This window comes from Cervus canadensis, chromosome 13 (assembly GCF_019320065.1).
Source record: "Cervus canadensis isolate Bull #8, Minnesota chromosome 13, ASM1932006v1, whole genome shotgun sequence".
In the NCBI taxonomy this organism is placed as follows: Eukaryota; Metazoa; Chordata; class Mammalia; order Artiodactyla; family Cervidae; genus Cervus; species Cervus canadensis.
Genome location: NC_057398.1, coordinates 73,837,446 through 73,857,818, shown reverse-complemented (window position 1 = coordinate 73,857,818; position 20,373 = coordinate 73,837,446). Strand labels below are relative to the sequence as shown.

The 20,373-nt window shown below is 43.7% G+C and overlaps 1 protein-coding gene across 6 annotated transcripts in view; it reads right to left on the bottom strand.

Moving 5' to 3' along the window:
• Positions 1 to 20,373, bottom strand: part of DSTYK (dual serine/threonine and tyrosine protein kinase) — a 76,095-nt gene that overhangs the window by 2,772 nt on the left and 52,950 nt on the right. For 2 of the 6 annotated variants that reach the window (XM_043485123.1, XM_043485122.1), the window contains 2 exons: positions 13,567 to 13,735; positions 10,761 to 11,949 (listed from right to left, as the gene is read on the bottom strand). The exons of 1 other annotated variant lie outside the window; for it this stretch is intronic. In XM_043485123.1, the coding sequence (XP_043341058.1) occupies positions 11,883 to 11,949; positions 13,567 to 13,735 (236 nt within the window). In that variant the 3' untranslated portion in view covers positions 10,761 to 11,882. Of the gene's footprint in view, positions 1 to 10,760; positions 11,950 to 13,566; positions 13,736 to 20,373 lie in introns of those variants that run through there. 3 more of the 6 variants (XR_006272547.1, XM_043485118.1, XM_043485120.1) reach the window with 3 other exon arrangements.

Sequence of the window (20,373 nt, the reverse complement as noted above, 5' to 3'; positions counted from 1 at the left end):
GTTCTCTGTAAATGGAACCTGAAGTCCACCTCATGCCAGAATCTAGTCTCTTTTTAAGTCAGAAGTGAATATCTTTATTAATTTTTAATACACTTTTAGAAAAGCAGTTTTAGGTTCACAGCAATATTGAACAAAAGGTACCGGAATTTCCCGTATGCCTCTTGGCCCCACACATACATCTCCTCCCCCATTATCAACATCCCTACCCAGAGTTGTAATTTTGTTACAACTGGTAGACATACAATGGTACATCGTTATCATAGTTTACCTAGGGTTCACTCCTAGATTATATATCCTGTGGGTTTTGACACATCTATAATGTCATGTACCTGTCATTGTAGTATAGGGGTAGTTTTATTGCTTAAAAAATCCTCTGTGCTCCTTTCATCTTGCCTTCCTTTCAACCCCTGGCAAACATTGATCTTTGAACTGCCTCCATAGTTGCGCCTTTTCTAGAATTTCATAAAGTTGGAATTGTACAGTGCATAGTCTTTTCACATTGGCTTCTTTTATTTAGTAATATGTGTTTAGGTCCCTTCCATGTCTTTTCATGGCTTGATAGCTGATTTCATTTTAGCACTAAATTCCGTTGTCTGAATGTATCAGACAGTGTTTGTCCACTTACCTGCTGAAGGACATCTTGGTTGCTTTCAAGTTTTGGCAGTTACCCGTGAGTCATCTATAAATATCTGTGTGCAGGTTTTTGTGTGAACATAAGTTCTCAGTTCCTTTGGATAAATACTAAGGGCATGTATGTAAGAATATGTTTAGTTTTGTAAGAAACCACCAAACTGTTTTCCCAAGTGACTGTACCATTTTTCATTCCCACCAGCAATGAATGAGAGTTCTTGTTGCTTCATAGCCTCGTTAGCGTTCAGCGTTGTCAGTTTTATTGTGTGCAATGGTATCTCATTGTTTTAATTTGCTCTTCCCTGATGACATGTGATGTGGTGCATCATTTCATATGCTTATTTGCTATCTGTATATCTTCCATGAGGTCTGTTCAGAACTTTGCCCATTTTTAAATCAGATTGAGTTTTAAGAGTTGTTTTCCTTCTTTTCCTTTGGTATTATATCTAAAAGCCATCACCATACACAAAGTCATCTAAATTTTCTCCTGCCGTTGTTTAGTAGCTAAGTCGTGACCCCATGGACTGAAGCACTCCAGGCTTCCCTGTCCTTTGCTATCTCCTGGAGTTTGCTCAGATACATGTTCGTTGAGTCAGTGATGCTATCAAACCATCTCATCCTCTGTCACCCCCTTCTCCTTTGGCCTTTAATCTTTCCCAGCATCAGGGTCTTTTCCAACGAGTTGGCTCTTCACATCATAGGGCCAAAGTATTGGAGTTTCAGCTTCAGCATCAGTCCTTCCAGTGAATATTCAGGACAGATTTCCTTTAGGATGGACTGGTTGGATCTCCTTGCTGTCCAAGGGACTCTCAAGAGTCTTCTCCAGCACCACAATTCAAAAACATCAATTCTTAAGTCCCAGCCTTCTTTATGGTCCAACTCTCACATCCATACACGACTACTGGAAAAACCATAGCCTTGACTATAACCTTTGTCGGCAAAGTGATATCTTTGCTTTTTAATATGCTGTCTAGGTTTTTCATAGCTTTCCTTCCAAGTAGCAAGCATCTTTTAATTTCATGGCTGCAGTCAACATCTGCAGTGATTCTGGAGCCCAAGAAAATAAAATCTGTCACTGCTTCAACTTTTCCCCTTTCTATTTGCCATGAAGTGATGGGATTGGAAGCCATGATCTTAGTTTTTGAATGTTGAGTTTTAAGCCAGCTTTTTCTCCTAGAAAAATGTTATATTCCAGGAATTTTATAATTTTGCATTTTACATTTAGTTCTGTGATCCATTTTGAGTTAAATTTTATGAAGGTATAAAGTCTGAATCTAAGTTCATTTCTTTGCATGTGGATATCTAGCTGATCCAGTACCATTTGTTGAAGACTGTCTTTTCTCCACTGTATTGCCTTTACTCCTTTTCAAAGATCAGGTGCCTATATTCATGTGGTCCTATTTGTCTGTTCTTCCACTAACAGTGTAACTGAGCAGGATCCTAGCCCTGCTGTGTCCTTAGCCTGCCTTTTGTCTGTGGGAAACCTTTAGCCAAAGAATAGATTTCATCAGAGAAGTGAGAAAATGCAGAAACAAAGGAAAAGTGACATGAGACCAAGTAATAATAATGTACACATTAAGCATAGTCAAGGACCTTTAGTTCCTTCTCAAGGGTTATAGATAATATTCTGAGCCATATCCTTGAGTTGTCTCATAGATACTGAAACTCCCACCTGGTAGAAGAAGTTAACTACTGATGACCAGACTGTACCCGTGACTTAAGCTGCAACAATTCCGAGAATTGGCCTCAAAGCAATGGTAACACACTGCCCCTGGAACTGAAGATAAACTGTATTTAAAGTAACCAAGATGACACTGGTCAGACCACTGATGACCAATCTGAAGATGATTGTCAGAACTGACTATGTTGTTTCTGCATGTAGCCCTCTCCCAGGGAATAAGAATAAAAGCTCTTATTCCCTGATTGTCAGCAGGGGGAGTCGGCCTTTGACAAACGTCCACTTCCACTCCACTCCGTCTCCCTCGCCGACCCCCACCCCAACCCCTGGCATTGCTGGCATCCAAAATAATGCAAACTTTCCTTTCCATCAACCTGGATTCTTTAATGATTTTGAGCAACGAGCAGCTGGATCCCACTTTGGCTAACAGTATCACACTGTCTCGATTAGTGCACCCTTACAGTATATCTTGAAATCAGTTAGTGTCAGTCCTCTGACTTGGTTCTTTTCCTTCAGTATTGTGTTGGCTGTTCTGGGCTTTTGCCTCTCTTTATAAACTTTAGAATCAGTTGGTCCATATCCACAAAGTAAGTTGCTGGGATTTTGATTGGAAATGCACTGACTTTGTAGAATTATGCTGGGAAGAACTGACGTCTTGATAATATTGAGTCTTCCTACTGGGCTTCCCTGGTGGGCTCAGATGGTAAAGAATCCGCCTGCAGTGTGGGAGACCTGGGTTCGACCCCTGGGTTGGGTAGATCCCCTGGAGGAGGGCATGGCAACCCACTCTAGTATTCTTGCCTAGAGAATCCCCGTAGACAGAGGGGCCTGGTGGGCTGTGGTCCATGGGATCGCAAAGAGTCTGACACAACTGAGTGACTAAGCACAGCACAGCACCCAACAGGATGGAGTATCTTTCCATTTACTTAGTTCTGCTTTGACTTCTTTCATCAGAGTTTTGTAGTTTTTCTCCTATAGAATTTATACATATTTTGTTAGATATATGTATTTCATTTTCCACCGTTCATTGCTAGTGTTTAGGAAAGCATTTGATTTTTGTGTTTTAACCTTGTAGCCTGCAGCCTTGCTGCAATCACTTCCCAGTGCCAGGAGGTCTTTGGAAACAGTGTTATTTCTTCCTTCCCATTCTTCTCCTACTGCATGAGCTAGGACTTCCAGTATGATGTTGGAAAGGAATGGTGAGCGGGCTCTGCCTTGCCTTGTTCCTGATCTTAAGGAGAAAGCTTCCATTTTATTGCCATTAAGAATGATGTTGAATGTAGGATTTTTGTAGATATTCTGTATCAAGTTGAGCAAGTTCCTATTTTCAGTCTCAGAGTTTTTATCAGAAATGGATGTTGGGTTTTGTCAAATGTTTTTCCTATATCTGTTGATATGATTATGTGATTTTTCTTCATTAGCCTGTTGATGTAATAGATTGCAGTTGACCCCTGAACAACATGGGTTCAAATTGCATGGGTCCACTTGTACACGGATTTTTTTCAATAAATATGTAGTTGGCCCTTGATATCTGTGGGTTCTGCATTTGAGGCAGATTGAAAACTTAATACAACCATGTGTGATTAATGAACTCCACAGATGTGAACCCGTGGATACAGAGGGTTGACTATGGGATTTGAGCAACCAAGGGTTTTTGTGCCAGTGGAGGTCCTAGGATCAATATCTGATGGATGCTGAGGGATGACTGTACAGTAATTGATTTTTCAGTGTTGAACCAGCCTTGACTATCTGGGATGTGCTGTGTGCTCGTGCCCGACTCTTTCTGATCCCATGGACCGTAGCCCACCACTCTCCCCTGTCCATGAAATTCTCCAGGCAAGAGTACTGGAGGAATATCTGGGATAAATCCCACTAAATCATGGTATAGTTTTATAATTCTTCATAGACATTGTTGGTGCTAATATTTTCTTGGCAATTTTTTGCATCTATGTTCATGAGAGATACTGATCTGTAGTCTTATTTTCTTCTAATATCTTTGTCTGGCTTTGGTATTAGGGAAATTCCCTGAGTTGAGAAGTACTCTGTCTGCTTCCGTCTCTTGGAAAAGATTGTAGAAAATTGATACAATATCTTCCTTAAATGTTTAGCAGAATTCATCAGGGAACCGTTTTGAAAGGTATTTAATTATTGATTCAATTTCTTTACTAGATATAGGCCAACTCAGATTATCTGTTTTTTCTTGTGTGAGTTTTGGCAAAGTGTGTCTTTCAAGGCATTGGTCCATTTCATCAAGGTTATCAGATTTGTGGGCCTAGAGCTGTTCATAATATGTATTATCCTTTTACTGTCCATGTGATAGTAGTCATGTCCCCTGTTTCATTTCTGATATTAGTAAGTTGTGTCTTCTCTCTTCTTTTCTTAGCTAGCCTGGCTAGAAGCTTATAGATTTGACAAAAAAAATTTTTTTCTCAAAGAACCAGCTTTTGGTTTTGTTGATTTCCTGTTTTCAATGTAATGTATTTATGATTCTTTTAGTATTTCTTTCCTTACTTTGGATTTAATTTGCTCTTCTTTTTCGAGCTGGTTAGGGTGGCTTAGATGACTGATTTCAGACTTTTTTCTTTTCTGACTTATGCATTCAATGCTACAAATTTTCTTCCAAGCACTGATGTACTAGTCAGGGTTCTCCAGGAAAACAGAACATATATTTTTAGAGAGATTTGTTATAGAAATTGGCTCACGTGATTGTGGAGACCAAGAAGTCCGACAGTCTGCTACCTGCAAGCTAAAGAACCAGGAAAGCTGGTGGTATAATTCGGTCTAAGTCCGAAGCCCTGAGAACCAAGCGGCCATGAGTAAAGCCCTAGTCTAAGCCAGTAGGGCTCAGAGCCAGAAGCTCCCACACCTGAGGGCAGGAGAAGATGGGGTCGCCCTTCTTCTGCGCTTTTGTGCTGTTCAGGCCCTCCGTAGGTTGGATGCTGCTCACCCACTTTGGGGAGGTCCATCTGCGTTACTCAGTTCACGAGTTCAAATGCTGATCTACCCCAGAGACACCCTCGCAGACACATCCAGAACTGGTGTTTAACCAGCTATCTGGGCATCCCTTAACCCAGTCAGCCTGACATATGACATTAACCATGACAATTGCTATTGCTGTATCCCACAAATTTTGGTAAATCATGTTTTTTCAGTTCAAAATATTTTAAAAATTTCCCTTGAGATTTCATCTTGGACCCATGTGTTATTTAGAAGTGCACTGTTTAATTTCTAAGTATTTGAGGGTTTTTTACCTACCTTTCTCTTATTGATTTCTAGTTTAATTCTGTCATGATCTAAGAGCAAACATATGATTTCTGTTCTTTTCATCCTGTTAAGATGTGTTTTATGGCCCAGAACATGATCTATCTTGACAAATGTTTCCTGTGAGCTTGAGAAGAATATTTATTCTGCTGCTCTTGGATGAAGCAGTCTACAGATGTCAATTACGTCTAGTTGATTGATATGCTATTGAGTTAAACTGTGTTCTTGCTGATTTTCTGCCCGCTGAGTCTGTCTATTTCTGACAGAGGGGTGTTGAAGTCTGCAACTATAATAGCAGATTCGTCTGTTTCTCCTCGGGCAGTTATATCTGGTTTTGCCTAGTGAACTTTTACACTCTACTCTTGGGCAGATACACACTAAAGACTATTATGTCTTCTTGGAGAATTGACCCTATTGTCATTATGGAATGCTCCTCTTTATATCTGCTAACCCCCTTTGCTCTGAGATCTGTGTGTTTGACATTAAAACCACTACTCTGGCTTTCCTTGATTAGTATTAGCGTGGTAAGTCTTTCTCTCTCCATTTGCTTTTACACTACATGTGTCTTTGTATGTGGCTTTGTGCATGCATATGTGCTCAGTCATGTCGGACTCTGTGATCCCATGGACTGTGGTCTGCCAGGCTTCTCTGTCCGTGGGATTCTCAAGGCAGGAACACCGGAATGGGTTGCTATTTCCTTCTCCAAGGGATCGTCCTGACCCAGGGACTGAACCTGTGTCTCCTGTCTCCTTCATTGTTTGATCACTGATACTTAAAGTGATTATTGGTGTAGTTGGTTAATATCTACCTAATCTATTACAGGTTTCTGTTTGTTGCCCTTGTTCTTTGTCCCTATGTTTGTCTTCTCTTTTTCTGCTTTTTATGGTTTTAAATGAACATTTCATGTTATTCCATTTCTTCCCTTTTTTTAGCATATAAGTTATATTTCTTTAAAAAAAATTCGTGGTTTTCCCAGAGTTTGCAATATGTGTTTATAACTAATCTTATAAGTTGCTCAGTTGTGTCCAACTCTTTGTGACCCAATGGACTGCAGCACTCTATGTCTACCTTCAAATAAAACTGTTCAGTTGGCCTTTGAACAACACGGGTTTGAACTGCATGGGTCCATTTATATGCGAATTTTTTTTTCAATAAATCCTATAGTTCTGTATGATCCACAGTGGTTGAATCCATGGATCCTGATCTGTGTCTATATGAAGCGCAGACTCTAGAGTTACATGCAGATTTCCAACTGTGTGGAGGATCAGCATTCCCAGCCCTTGGGATCTGCACTGCTTCATGGGTAATACAAGTACCTGTTTGCAGAAGAATCCTTCCTCTTTCTTCTCATTCCCTGTATCATTGCTGTCATTTATTGCAATTATACATAAACATATGAATTATATATACATACTGTTGTTCAGTTACTAAGTTGTGTCCGACTCTGAGACCACATGAACTCCAGCATGCCAGGGTCCTCTGTCCTTCACTGTCTCTCAGAGTTTCCTCAAATTTGTGTCCATTGAGTTGGTGATGCTATCCAACCATCTCATCCTCTGCCACCCTCTTCTCCTCCTGCCTTCAGTCTTTTCCAGCATCAGGGTCTTTTCCAATGAGTCGGGCTCTTTGCATCAAATGGTCAAAGTATTGAAACTTCAGCTTCAGGAGCAGCCCTTCCAATGAATATTCAGGCTTGATTTTCTTTAGGATGGACTGGTTTGATAGTCCAAGGGACTCCAAAGAGTCTTCTTTAGCACCACAGTTCAAAAACATCAATTCTTTAGTGCTCAGACTTCTTTGTGGTCTAAATATTTATACAAACATAAGAATATATAGTTGAATAAATTATTATTCTCATTATTTTGAAGAAACTGTTATTGTGAGGTCAATTAAGAATAGGACAAATAAAACTTTTTATTTAACTTCACTATTTCTTTTTTTGGTGCTCTTTGTATTTTATACTATAGATCTAAGTTTTAGACTGGCATCATTTTCCTTCTTTCTGAAGAACTTTCTTTTTTAACATTTCTTGAAAGTCAGGTCTACTGGCAACAGGGGCTTCCCCAATGGCCCAGGGGTAAAGAATCCACCTGCAATGTAGGAAACACAGGAGACACGAGTTCAATCCCTGGGTTGGGAAGATCCCCTGAAGGAGGAAATGACAACCCACCCCAGTATTCTCCTCTGGAAAATCCCATAGACAGAGGAGTCTGGTGGGCTACAGTCCATGGGGTCACAAAGAGTTGGCACAAAGAACATGTGCGTGCACAATGGCAACAAACCCTCACTTTTTGTCTGCTAAAGACCTGATGTACTTGGTAAAAGGAAGCATGGTAAGCAGGCCTGCCTGTAGTGGTGTGATGGTGAGGTGTGGGGAGAGGGCGTGTCCCACAGACCTGTGATTCGTGTCCGTCTTCTCATGGGCCTCGCCTCTGGACTGTGAAATTTGCAAGTCCTTCTCAGTCCTCCCCTAGCCGCCCCTTAGGTGGCAAAAGATGGTGAGGTTGGGCTGGAGCTGGATACTTCCTTCCCCCAGGTTGGCTGGGCTCCGAAAGACAAACTCCAATAGTTTAGACCCTGGTGAAACAATTTCTCTTGAGGGCAAGTCTTCTTAAGGGGAGAATGTTCTGGCATAGTTCAAAATGGTTCCTTTTCCAGCAGGCTGCCCCTTCTGGAAGCAAGAGGGAATTTTTCTTCAATATTTACTGTGAAAAATGGCCAAGTTACTGGAGGTAAAACGCATAAAATTGTGGGAGTTGCCTATGACTCGGTCCCCCTGGAATTTCAAGCTCTTTATGCACACTGACCCTCCAGTAATTTATTAATTACAGTTGAGATCTTCATTCCCTGGCACTGGTTCCTGCAGGTTTTGGCTCCAGAAAGTTGTGATTCTCTGTATTGGCTTATCGGTCTCTCCAATTCTAGGGGCGGTGCTTGGCCCTGTGACCTAGCTTCTCTGATGGATCTATTGACTTTTCAGTCTGTTCCGTGTTTTACTTGTTGTTTGGATGAAGTGGCAATTTGCAAGTTCCTTACAAACCAGACTAGAAACCAGCAGTCTTGAATTCTTGTCAAACTTGTTTCTATCTCGTCTCTCTCATCTCAGTAAATGGCATCATCATGGACCCAGTTACCTAAGCCAAAACCTGGGAATCCTCAATGCTCCCTTCCTCAGCAGATCCATATTCAAATTACAAGCAAACTGTGTTAGCTCAATCTCTGCACTCGTTAGAATCCGTTTATTCTGCTCCACCTCTGTTATATTCCCACCATCCTTCAGTACATCTCTCTGCTTCTTCTCTGGCTCCCCTCTGACCCACTGTCCACCCAGCAGACACTGCTTCAGTGTTTCCTCACTGCACCAACAATCTACAACCCTTAACCCTGGCCATCATAGCAGATTATAAAATGATCCTAACTGCCTCTCCTACCTAACCCCGAACTCTCTCCCTTGCTTTCTGGGCTTCTCCCACCTTGATTGTCTAATTTCATAAACATGCCAAGTTTGTTTCCATTCAGAGCTTTTGGTGCTCCTACTGCCTAGGACATCCACTCTCCCTTGCCTTTCTGCTAGCCCTCCAACTTTGTATGTAGTTTATAAATCTTTATTATTCATTTTTCTTCTCAAATGTCATTGAGTTCTTCTTCACAGAGTTATTTCCTTAACACCTAATTTAAAATGCCACCTCTCGTTTTATTGCCTTCCATCTTGTTTTTCACGCACTTACCTCTTTCTGGCATTAAGTTATGCTTTTATGTTTTTATATGTTATTTTATATCAACTGCCATTGGAAAATCAGTTCCAAGAGAGACTTTCTTATTCACCATTGTATCCCCAGCATCAAGAACAGGGCCTGACAGTAGCAACAACTCACTAATATAGGAGAAAAGAAAGAAGGAAGGAAGGAAAGAAAAGAGGTGGGGTTGGATGGAGAGAGGGAGAGAAAGAGGGAGGGGAGGAAGAGAGGGGGAGGGAGCAGAGGTCACATTAAGACTTCAACTGTGAAGGTGCTATAGAAACCTGGAAATCTGTTGCTATGGTGATATGAAGAAAACAAAAGCCACAAGACATCAATAAAATCAATGAAAAATAATCCAAATTACAAATGAGCCCTATGTGGGCACAAATACTGAAAGTTACCACAGATATACTTTTCTGGTACCTTTTTTTTCTTTTCCCTGTGCTACACAGTTGTTGTTGTTTAGTCACTAAGTCGTGTCCAACTCTTGCGACCCCATGGACTATAGCCTGCCAGGCTCCTCGGTCCATGGGATTTCCCAGGCAAGAACACTGGAGTGGGTTGCCATTTCCTTCCTCAGGGAATCTTCCCCAGCCAGGGATCGGTCCCACGTCTCCTGCATTGGCAGGAGGGTTCTTTACCACTGGGCCACCAGGGAAGCCCTGTGCTATACGGTAAGTTCTCGCAGGTTATCTGCTATATATAGTAGTGTATATATATCAGTCCCAGCCTCCCAAGGTATCCCACCCCCACTTCCCCCTTGGTGTCTTTACATGCTTTCTCTACATCTGTGTCTCTATTTTTGCTCTGCAAATAGGTTCATCAGTACCATTTTTCTAGATTCCACATGTGTTAATATGTGATGTTTGTTTCTCTGACTCATCTCACTATGTATGACAGTTTCTAGGCCCATCCTCTGCAAATGGCACAAAGCTGAGTCCACTGTATATATGGACTGCGTCTTCTTTATCTGTTCATCTGTCGATGGACATCTAGGTTGCTTCCATGTCCTGGCTATTGTATATACTGCTGCAATGAACATTGGGGTACATGTATTTTTTGGAATAATGGTTTTCTCTGTGTATATGTCCAAGAGTAGGATTGCTGGATTATATAGTAGTTCTATTTTTAGTTTTTTAAGGAACCTCCATACTATTCTCCAAAGTGACTGTATCAATTTACATTCCCTCCAACAATGTAAGAGGGTTCTCTTTTTTCTGTACCCTCTCTAGCACTGTTTGTGGATTTTTTGCTGGTGGCCATTCAGACTGGTGTGAGGTGGTACCTTATTGTAGTTTTGATTTGCATTTCTCTAATAATTAATTAGTGATGTCGAGCATCTTTTCATGTGCCTCTTGGCCATCTGTATGTCTTCTTTGAAAAAATGTTTATTTAGATCTTCTACCCATTTTTTTATTTTTATTTTTATTTTTTTTTTTTGAGCTGCATGAACTGTTTGTATATTGTGGAGATTGCAAATATGCTTTGGAACAAAGCTTCTAGCCATCAGTGTTCCAACCCTTGTCCAGCGCAGTATCCAGCCATGAGACACTTCCTCACCTTCTTACCATTGTCTCTGAGCTGCAGCAGCTGCTGTAGCCTGCAGGCCTTTTCCAACAGTCCCTGCAGCTCTGGCTCCTCTTCAGCTATGTTGAAGTGGGAAGATTTGCTCCAGGGTCTGTCTCCACACAGGACTGAGGGGGCAGCAGCAATGCCTGTTAACACCCCTCCTACACACAGTGCCCTCAGCTCCCTCCTCCCATCTCTTCAGCTGCCCTCACTGGTTTCTTCCAGCCATGCTCCCCTTTTTCAGATGTTCATGGTCTCTGTGAAGCAAACTTCTGATGGGAGGAAGGCAGGGCTGAGGAGGAGGCTCCTTTTCTCCCTCACAGGGACTTCTCTTTAGCCCAAAGAACTCACCGACGTCCCCAGCCTCAGGGTGAGGGACAGAGACCTCCCCAGGAAAGCTGCCACCTCTCAACAGATAGTCCTCAAATCTACCTGAATGGGGCCTGACAAAGATTCTCTGCTTGACCAAACAGTAGTCAGGCTCCTGTACCTTTTTCTAGGCTCATCTGTGCACTTCCTTGTAACATCTAGTTTTAACAAGAAACCAGCTGAGTTAGTTGAACTAGAATCCCCATTCTCGATATCTGATCACCCTTGATATCTGATCAGGTTCCTCACCCCCCAGGCGATGTCTGATCACCTTGGCTTTGTCTTCAGCAAGAACCCTGTTGGGTCAGTTTAGCCAGGATTCCTCTCACCTCGTTTCCCGTTGGTTAATTTTCCGCCCACTGACGCCCACTTGGTTCCGTGGGTGTGCTCCCACTTGGCCCCATGGCTGTGCTCCCATTTGGCCATGCTGTATTTGGAGCTGAACCTGACCTCTCTCCCCTACTGAAAAGATTCCACTGCGGTGGTCCCTGGGCCTATCACAGTGGTCCAGAATAAGATCTTTAACAAGTGTCACTGAATAGTTCTTTCTGTAACAGGCCCACTTTCATCACAGCGGCTTCTGCTCCTTGGAGCCAACCCCTCCTTGACTGTAGTCATCAAAAGGCAGCAGGTTGTCAGTCTAGATCACTTTTCCTTCTCCTGGTGATTTTTCTTCTCCTACTTTGGCTTCTTGAAGGATCACTTGAAGTAGAAGGAGAGAAGAGACCAGAGAGAAAAGAGTGAAGAAAGAAAAGATGAGGAGGGTAAAAAAGGTGAGCAGGGCCGGCTACAGGTTTGCTTGATTTCTCTCTGGCTTTTTCTCTATATATTTATATAAATATATTCCCTACACACACACACACACACACACACACACACACACACAAACAACTCTTCATGTATTATATCACCAGTGCTCACAACTTTACAATAACTCTGCAAACATGATGAAAATAACTGACATCACTGTTTTCACACGAGCTGCTAAGGCTCTCAGAAGGGAAATGACCAGCTACATGGACTGGCCAAGGGGCAGAGTCTGAATTTGGCGTGTCCAGCCCCAAGGCCATGCTCTTCTGTAAACTAGAGACTAAACGGGGCTGCAGCTGACTCCACCGTGCCCCCAGCACTGTGACGACACTGGACCTCTTTCAGCTGAACAGCGCTTCACCCTGAGGAGATGGGTGCATGCATGCGTGCTAGGTCGCTTCAGTCAAGTCTGACTCTGTGCGGCCCTATGGACTATAGCCCGCCAGGCTCCTCTGTCCATGGGGATTCTCCAGGAAAGAACACTGGAGTGGGTTGCCGTTCTCTCCTCCAGGGGATCTTCCCAACTCGGGGATCAAACCCATGTCTCATATCTTCTGCATTGGCAGGCGGGTTCTTTACCACTAGCGCCACCTGGGAAGCCCCAAGATGGGTATATCCTCCCAATTCCAGGATGTGGGCGGGCCGCTGGGGGCTCCTCACCAGGAAGTGCACGTTTTCTGGACGGTAAGACACTTGAGGACACGCTGGGGCAAGTGGGCCCCTCGGCCTGGACCTGTGGAGAGTGCGGTCCTCTTGCTCGAGTTCCTTGTGTGTGCCCAGGGAGGGTGAGACGGGGCATCTCTCAGAAAGCCTGTGCCTTACCGTCCCGCTGGGCCTGCTGAGGGTGACTGGCTCGAGCTCCCTGCCCACCTGCCCACCCCTGCCTGCAGTGTCAGAGCTCGGTCACCCATGCTCTCATTTTCCCTGGTGTTGGTGGTCTGCCCTTTCTGCCCACCAGCTTCACAGTCTAGGGAAGGGAAAGAGGTAGTGACCACTCGGGCTTTCCGCTTAATCACAGTGCTACACCAGGCCCCCCTCCCCCACCTTGGCCTTGAGCAGGAGGATCAGGCTCCTGTTTTCAAAGGACATACTGGTAGGTTCCGCGGTCAGGCCCTGCAAGTCTGGAAATAGTACAGGTTCACGAGGGAGGGAAGGCAGTCACGGGCTTGACCGGTAGGTGCATGGCTATCCCAATCTCTTCCCCCCAGCATTCCAGCACCAGGGACAGCATCCACCTAGCCTCTGCCCACACTTTTCCTCTGTTGGGAAGCTGCCATGAAAATCTTTGTCCCTCTCATCCAGCGGTTTGGCCCATCGAACAGGGCCTATCTATGACTGATAGGTCCTTCTGCATTACTCAGAAACATCTGTTAGGACCACACACACCAAGACAACACGCAGAGTTCTCCTGAATATAATAAGCTCAAGAAGTCCAGGACCTGGAGCCAAAAGCTGACAATTGAAAGCAACAAATGGCAAAAATCTTCCAGCTCCTTGGGTCAGCTTTACCTTCTGAGATGGCCTCCAGCCTTGCTTAGCTCGCCAGGCCCACCGAAGACAAATGGATACCTTCTCCAGCTGCCCTTCTCTGCTCTGCCAGGCCCTGCTCTTCCTGCTGTTGCTGGTTCTTCTGGATCTAGCTTGCAGTGTTGTCCAGCCAGAGGTCCTCCTCCCCTGTCTGGGGAGGGGAGAAGTTACCCCTCAGGGAAACCCCGGCCCAGCTGGTGCCTCACGCCCCAACCCACAGCTCGTGAGTGCTTGATGACGTCCTTAGGCTGCCTCCATCCTTACCTGCCCTGGCCTGCACCCCTCGTCTCAGCATCTGGATCAGCAAGTTTTTTCTTAAGTTATTCTCACATCCTAGCATCCCAGGCCCATGGGGTTGATGATATCACATACCACAGACACCTGCTTAGTACCAGACATTGGATGGGGGCCCCATACGTGGGGTTATGCCAGACCGCATGGCTGGAAGAGATGAAGGAGCCCATCTCCCAGCCTCCTTTCAGCTCAGAGGGCCACTGGGAATAATTAAGAAAGGAAAATTGGCCTGGGGGTCAGGGACATGGGTGTTAGTCTTGTACTAGTCTCTAACTAGCTGTGTGGCACCCTTTCCTCTTGGGATTGCAGCGTCCTCTACTGTAAGAGAGGGCCTTAAATGGGGTAAAGCCTCCTGGGCTACTGCTCAGGGATCACCTCTCTTAGGAAAGAAGAGAGGAAATAGCAGAGATCTTTTTCTCAGCTTCTCTTCTCCCAGCTTCCTAGGTCTTCATGATGCTAAATGATAAGGCATGCCCAGACCTGGTTCTGGCACCAGAAGCTGAAGAAGAGAAAGGTGTGACTCTGCTGAGAACACAGGCCCCGAGGTCCGCCAGCTCATGGCTCCAGCCTGAGTGCCAGGACATTTAAAGTGGCAGAGGCTGCGGGCTTCTGCCCCGCACTCTCTAGGTAGGCACTTCCGAAGCCAGCTCACGGCTCCAGCCTGAGTGCCGGGACATTTAAAGTGGCAGAGGCTGTGGGCTTCTGCCCCGCACTCTCTAGGTAGACACTTCCGAAGCCAGCTCACAGCTCCAGCCTGAGTGCTGGGACATTTAAAGTGGCAGAGGCTGCGGGCTTCTGCCCCGCACTCTCTAGGTAGACACTTCTGAAGTATTCTAAGGTCCACAGCTCCCATGGATAGGCTGGCCGCCTTTGCAGCTTCATTGAACTTACACTCTCCTCTGCTTGCTTTTGCTTCCTTTGCGTCTTTAAGGTATTGATCCTAAGGGGTCTAGAGATCTCCCCAGTAGCTTCCTATATGTTAATATTGATCCCAGAGGTCCCAGGGAACTAGACCTATAGGAACATGACTCATGGCCTAGAGGGTCCTTTGTGATCTGGTCTCTGCCAATCTTTCTAGTCTTATTTCCTTCCAGTGCCCACCTTTGCACTCTATTCTTCAGCCTCATTGAACTCTCAGTTCCCCCAAACCAAGTTCTCTCTTGCATTATGCAAATTTGTGCATGTTTTCACATAATTTATTCAGCAAATATTCATTATGCTACTAATCAGTCATGATGCCATCAGGAAAGAGATGGCATACTCAAAAGGGGGAACTGAAGAAGTTTAATGAAGAGGCTATTTAAAAGATGTAAGCAGGATTTGGCGAAATTAGCAAAGCATCCTAAGATTAACAGCAGTGGGAAGCGCCTAGCTGGATGGGGAAACGGGAAGCGTGGCTAGTGGAAGCTACACTGCCAGAGCTGTAGCTCCAGACGAGAGCCCTCACACAGGAGCTGTGACTCTCGGGAAGTGGACAGCCTTTGCCAACCCAGACCAGCTGGAAGTGAGCTAGGGTGAAAAGTCCCCCAACCTCTCCCCTGCCACCCTTCAAACTCCCGCTGGTATGGCTGAACCCAGTGGGAGACCCCAGAGAAAAAGGTGGCCCACAGAGCTGGGGGGAGAGGGAAGAGTGGATTTGGAGGATGAGGAAGCACTCAGCGCGCTCCCTGCCGTGCCCGACACCAACGAACACAGGGCAGCAGTACCCTCGGGCTGTGCACGGTCTCAGAGGGGAACGGCCGCCATCAGCAGGTCGCTAAGAAGTAACAAAAATACCGATAAAAACTGGCATCATATGGCCATGCTCTCTGCCTACAATGTAATTACTATAAATCATTAACAAAGAAGGAATTTATCCTCATGGTCAGAATTTTAAAAACATGCCTCTGTAAAACTTGGGGCAAAGAAGAAATCACAATGGCAATTAGAAAACAGTTAAAACTGAATGATGACAAAAATGTTTCAGATTAAAATGTATGGGATACAGCAATAGTTTGTATTTAAAGGGCGATTCTGAACATAAATGCTTACATTAGAAAAGAAGAAAGGTTGAAAATTCATAAGCTAAGCATCCAACTTAAGAAGATGGGGGGATGGATAATAGAAAAACCCTAAAAAGGAGAACAAAGAAGACAATTAAGACGAGCAGAAATTAATGAAACAGAAAACAGAGGTACAATGGGGAAACAACCAAACCAAAAGTTGGCTCTCTGAGAAAAAGCGAATAGCTCAACTGCAATACATGTGCACATCAGAATAACATACTGCAGTAAAAACCTATGTACTACAGTGACAACAGATTAGCCTGGATAAAATCAGAGACTTGTGAGTGAAAATAAAACGTTACAGAAGGTTAAAAACAGGTAATACCATTTTTGTAAAGCTAAAGAACATGTAAAACCAAGTTATGTATTATTCAGGGTGTATCTGGGAAAAAATCTTTTTAAAGCAAGAGAATGATATGCACAATCAGGACTGGCGACTGGGAAGAGCCCAGAGGGGCCTCAAGACCATGGAAATGTTCTGGTCCACAAATTTACAAGGATGCTTGTAAATATGATTTTTTGCAGGCATCAAATGATAAGTAATAATTTTTTAAAACTGTAAGCATCCTGCTCAGTAGAATGCCTCAGACTAACTGCATCATTTCTCCACATGTCAGTTTGGAACCTTCTCATCATCTGCCGTCCTCTTCTCCTTTTGCCTTCAGTCTTTCCCAGCATCAGGGTCTTTTCCAATGAGATGGCTCTTTACCATCAGGTGGCCAAAGAACTGGAGCTTCAGCTTCAGCATCAGTCTTTCCATTGAATATTCAGGGTTGATTTCCTTTATGGTTGACTGGTTTGATTTCCTTGCAGTCCAAGGGACTCTCAAGAGCCTTCTCCAACACCACGGTTCAAAAGCATCAACTCTTTGATGCTAGGCCTTCTTTATGGTTCAACTTTCACATCTGTACATGACTTACTGGAAAAACTATAACTTTGACTATATAGACCTTTGTTGGCAAAGTGATGTCTCTGCCTTTTAATACACTGTCTAGGTTTGTCATAGCTTTTCTTCCAAGAAGCAAATGTCTTTTAATTTTGTGGCTGCAGTCACCATCCACAGTGATTTTGGAGCCCATCTGAGCAGATACAAACTACTGTATATAAAATAGGTAAACAAGGTCCTACTGTATAATGTAGGGAGCTATATTTAATGTCTTTTGGAACTATTTTTTTACTTATGCACTTATTTGGCTACGCTGGTCTTACTGGAAGCACAGGATTTTGTCTTTGCTATGGTGTGCAGGGTCTTTAGTTTCAGGATGCCGGATCTGAGCTCCCTAAGCAGCAATCAGACCCAGGCCACTGGCATGGGGAGCATGGAGCCTTCACCACTGGACCACCAGTGAGGTCCCCTATATCCCATCTCTTGTAATCAACTATAATGGAAAAGAATATAAAGAAGAATATGCATATGTATAACTGAAATACTTCTCAACACCAGAAACTAGTGCAACATTGTCAATCAACTACACTTCGATTTTTTTAAAACCCTCTGGTATAGTACATTGCTGGATGCTTGAGTGTTTTATGGTTAATCTCATTGAGAAGACTTGCTAAGAAAACAAAGAAATGGGAAGAAAGGAAATAAAAACCAAGGAGGTCTTCTTACAATGAAAGCAAGCCCAGAGGTTGAAAAATGAACTTCCCAGAAACCTGGCTGTTTCCACTCCATGCTCAGGCTCTAATCTGTAAACCTCCTTCCATGACCTTGCTGCCCAGGAGGGCCAGAAGGGTGGACGTAAACATCAAGCAGCCCGAGAGGTGAACTACAGTGGACACTTGTCACCTGGAGCCTGTGCTGAGTTTGTGTTCCTTTTCTAGCAGTTCTTTGATTACATTTCAGGAATTACGTCTTCTCTGCTGAATGTGGTTTTGGTGAGCAGGCAGATCGAGGCACCGGGCTCCCACCGTAGGATCTGGAGGAGAGAACCTTCCAACCCAGAGCCAGTAGAGAGGACATGGGCCTGGGGCTGTGCTGGGCCAGCTGAGGACACCCTCCCTGACAGCAGACGCGTCAGGATGGAGACCGTTCTTCACAGCCACCATGAAAATTTGCTCTGGTTCCAACCGGCTGATTCGATGAGCCTGAATTTACAGTTTCCTATTGATTTTGTGAGCCTCTGATGTCTTTCCAATACATATTTCCTTTCTCCTAAATTAGCCATTTCATGTATCTTCTAAAATTACAATAAAAATAGATGTTTGTAGTAGATTAACAATAACAGAAATTCAATCTACTAGAAGTTGGACGTTCTCTCCCTAGGAAAGCCACTGTTATCATTTTGATATATATCCTTACAAACTTTTCTCTGTGTACATATAGAGAGATGGACTAGATCTCTAGATAATTTGGAGTTATGGGAGAATGGAGGAGGTTTTACCAAAAAAAAGAGGTCACACTAAATATATTCTTATATATGTATATTTTTTATAGGATGATATAGTATAAAATCTTCCCTCGTCAATACAGAGAAATTTACACCATTCCTTTTAGTGGCTGCATAGCAATTCATGGTGTAAGAACCAGAATTTAATCATCCCCTGTTGTCATACATTAACACTGCCTCCAACTTTTTAGTATTACAAATAATGATGCAATAAATACTTATACTCACACACCCCTTCATGGGTCACAGCCTTGTCGTGGCAAAGAGGCTTACATAATTCAGTGACACTATAAGCCGTGCTGTGTGGGGCTACCCCAGATGGATGGGTCATAGTGAAGAGTTCTGACAACATGTGATCCACTGGAGAAGGAAACGACAACCCACTCCAGTATTCTTGCCACGAGAACCCCATGAACAGCATAAAAAGACAAAAAGATATGACACCAGAAGATGAGCTTCCCCCCACGCCCACACTGGTTGGAAGGTGTACAGTATGTAACTGGGGAAGTGGGTGGTGGTGGTTTAGTTGCTAAGTCGTGTCCAACTCTTGGGACCCCATGGACTGTAGTCAGCTAGGCTCCGCTGTCCATGGATTTCCTAGGCAAGGATACTGGAGTGGGTTGTCATTTCCTTCTCCAGGGGATTTTCTCGACCCAGGGATCAAACCCAGTCTCCTGCATTATAGGCAGATTCTTTACCAACTGAGCCACCAGGGAAGCCTCTACTCAGGAAGAGCAGAGGGCAAACACTAATAGCTCCAGAAAGAATGAAGCGTTTGGGCAAAAGTAGAAACAACACTCAGTTGTGGATGTGTCTGGTGGTGAAAGGAAAACCGGATGCTGTAAAGGACAATATTGCATAGGAACCTGAAACTTTAGGTCCGTGAATTGGACTTGGTTAAACAGGAGAAGGCAAGATTGAACACTGACATCTTAGGAATCAGTGAACTAAAATGGACAGGATGGTCGAACTTAATTCAGATGATCATCATATCTACTACTGTGGGCAAGAATCCCTTAGAAGAAATGAAGTAGCCTTCACAGTTAACAAGAGTCCAAAATACATACTTGGGTGCAACCTCAAAAATGACAGAATGATCTCATTTCTAAGGCAAACCATTCAACATCACAGTAATCCAAGTCTATGCCCCAACCAGTCACGCCAAAAAAGCTGAAGTTGACCACTTCTATGAAGACCTACACGAACTTGTAGAACACACACCAAAAAAAAGATGTCCTTTTCATTATACTGGATTGGAATGCAAAAGTAGGAAGTCAAGAGATACCCAGAATAACAGGCAAGTTTGATGTTGGAAGTACAGAAAAATGAAGCAGAGCAAACGCTAACAGAGTTTTGTCAACAGAACATGCTGGTCATAGCAAATACCCTTTTCCAACAACTTAAGAGATGACTCTACACATGGACATCACCAGATGGTCAATGGTCAATCTGAAATCACATTGATTACGTTTTTTGCAGCTGAAGATGGAGAAGCTCTATATAATCAGCAAAAACAAGACCTGGAGCTGACTGTGGCTCAGATCATGAGATCCTTATTGAAAAATTCAGGCTTAAACTGAAGAAAGTAAGGAAAACCATTAGGCCATTCAGGTACGACCTAAATCAAATTCCTTATGATTATACAGCGGAGATGATGGATAGATTCAAGGGATGAGATCTGGTAGACAGAGTGCCTGAAGAACTATGGACAGAGGTTCATAACATTGTACAGGAGGCAATGTTATGGTCCAGAACCATCCCAAAGAAAAATAAATGCAAAAAGGCAAAGTGGTTGTCTGAGGAAGCTTTGTAAATAGCTGAGGAAAGAAGAGAAGCAAAAGGCATGGGAGAAAGGGAAAGATATACTCAACTGAATGCAGAGTTCCAGAGAAGAGCAAGGAGAGATAAGAAGGTTTTCCTAAAGGAGCTATGCAAAGAAACAGGAAAACAATAGAATGGGAAAGACTAGAGATCTCTCCAAGAAAATTGGGAGATATTAAGGGAACATTTCATGCAAGGATGAGCATGATAAAGGACAGAAACAGTAAGGACCTAATAGA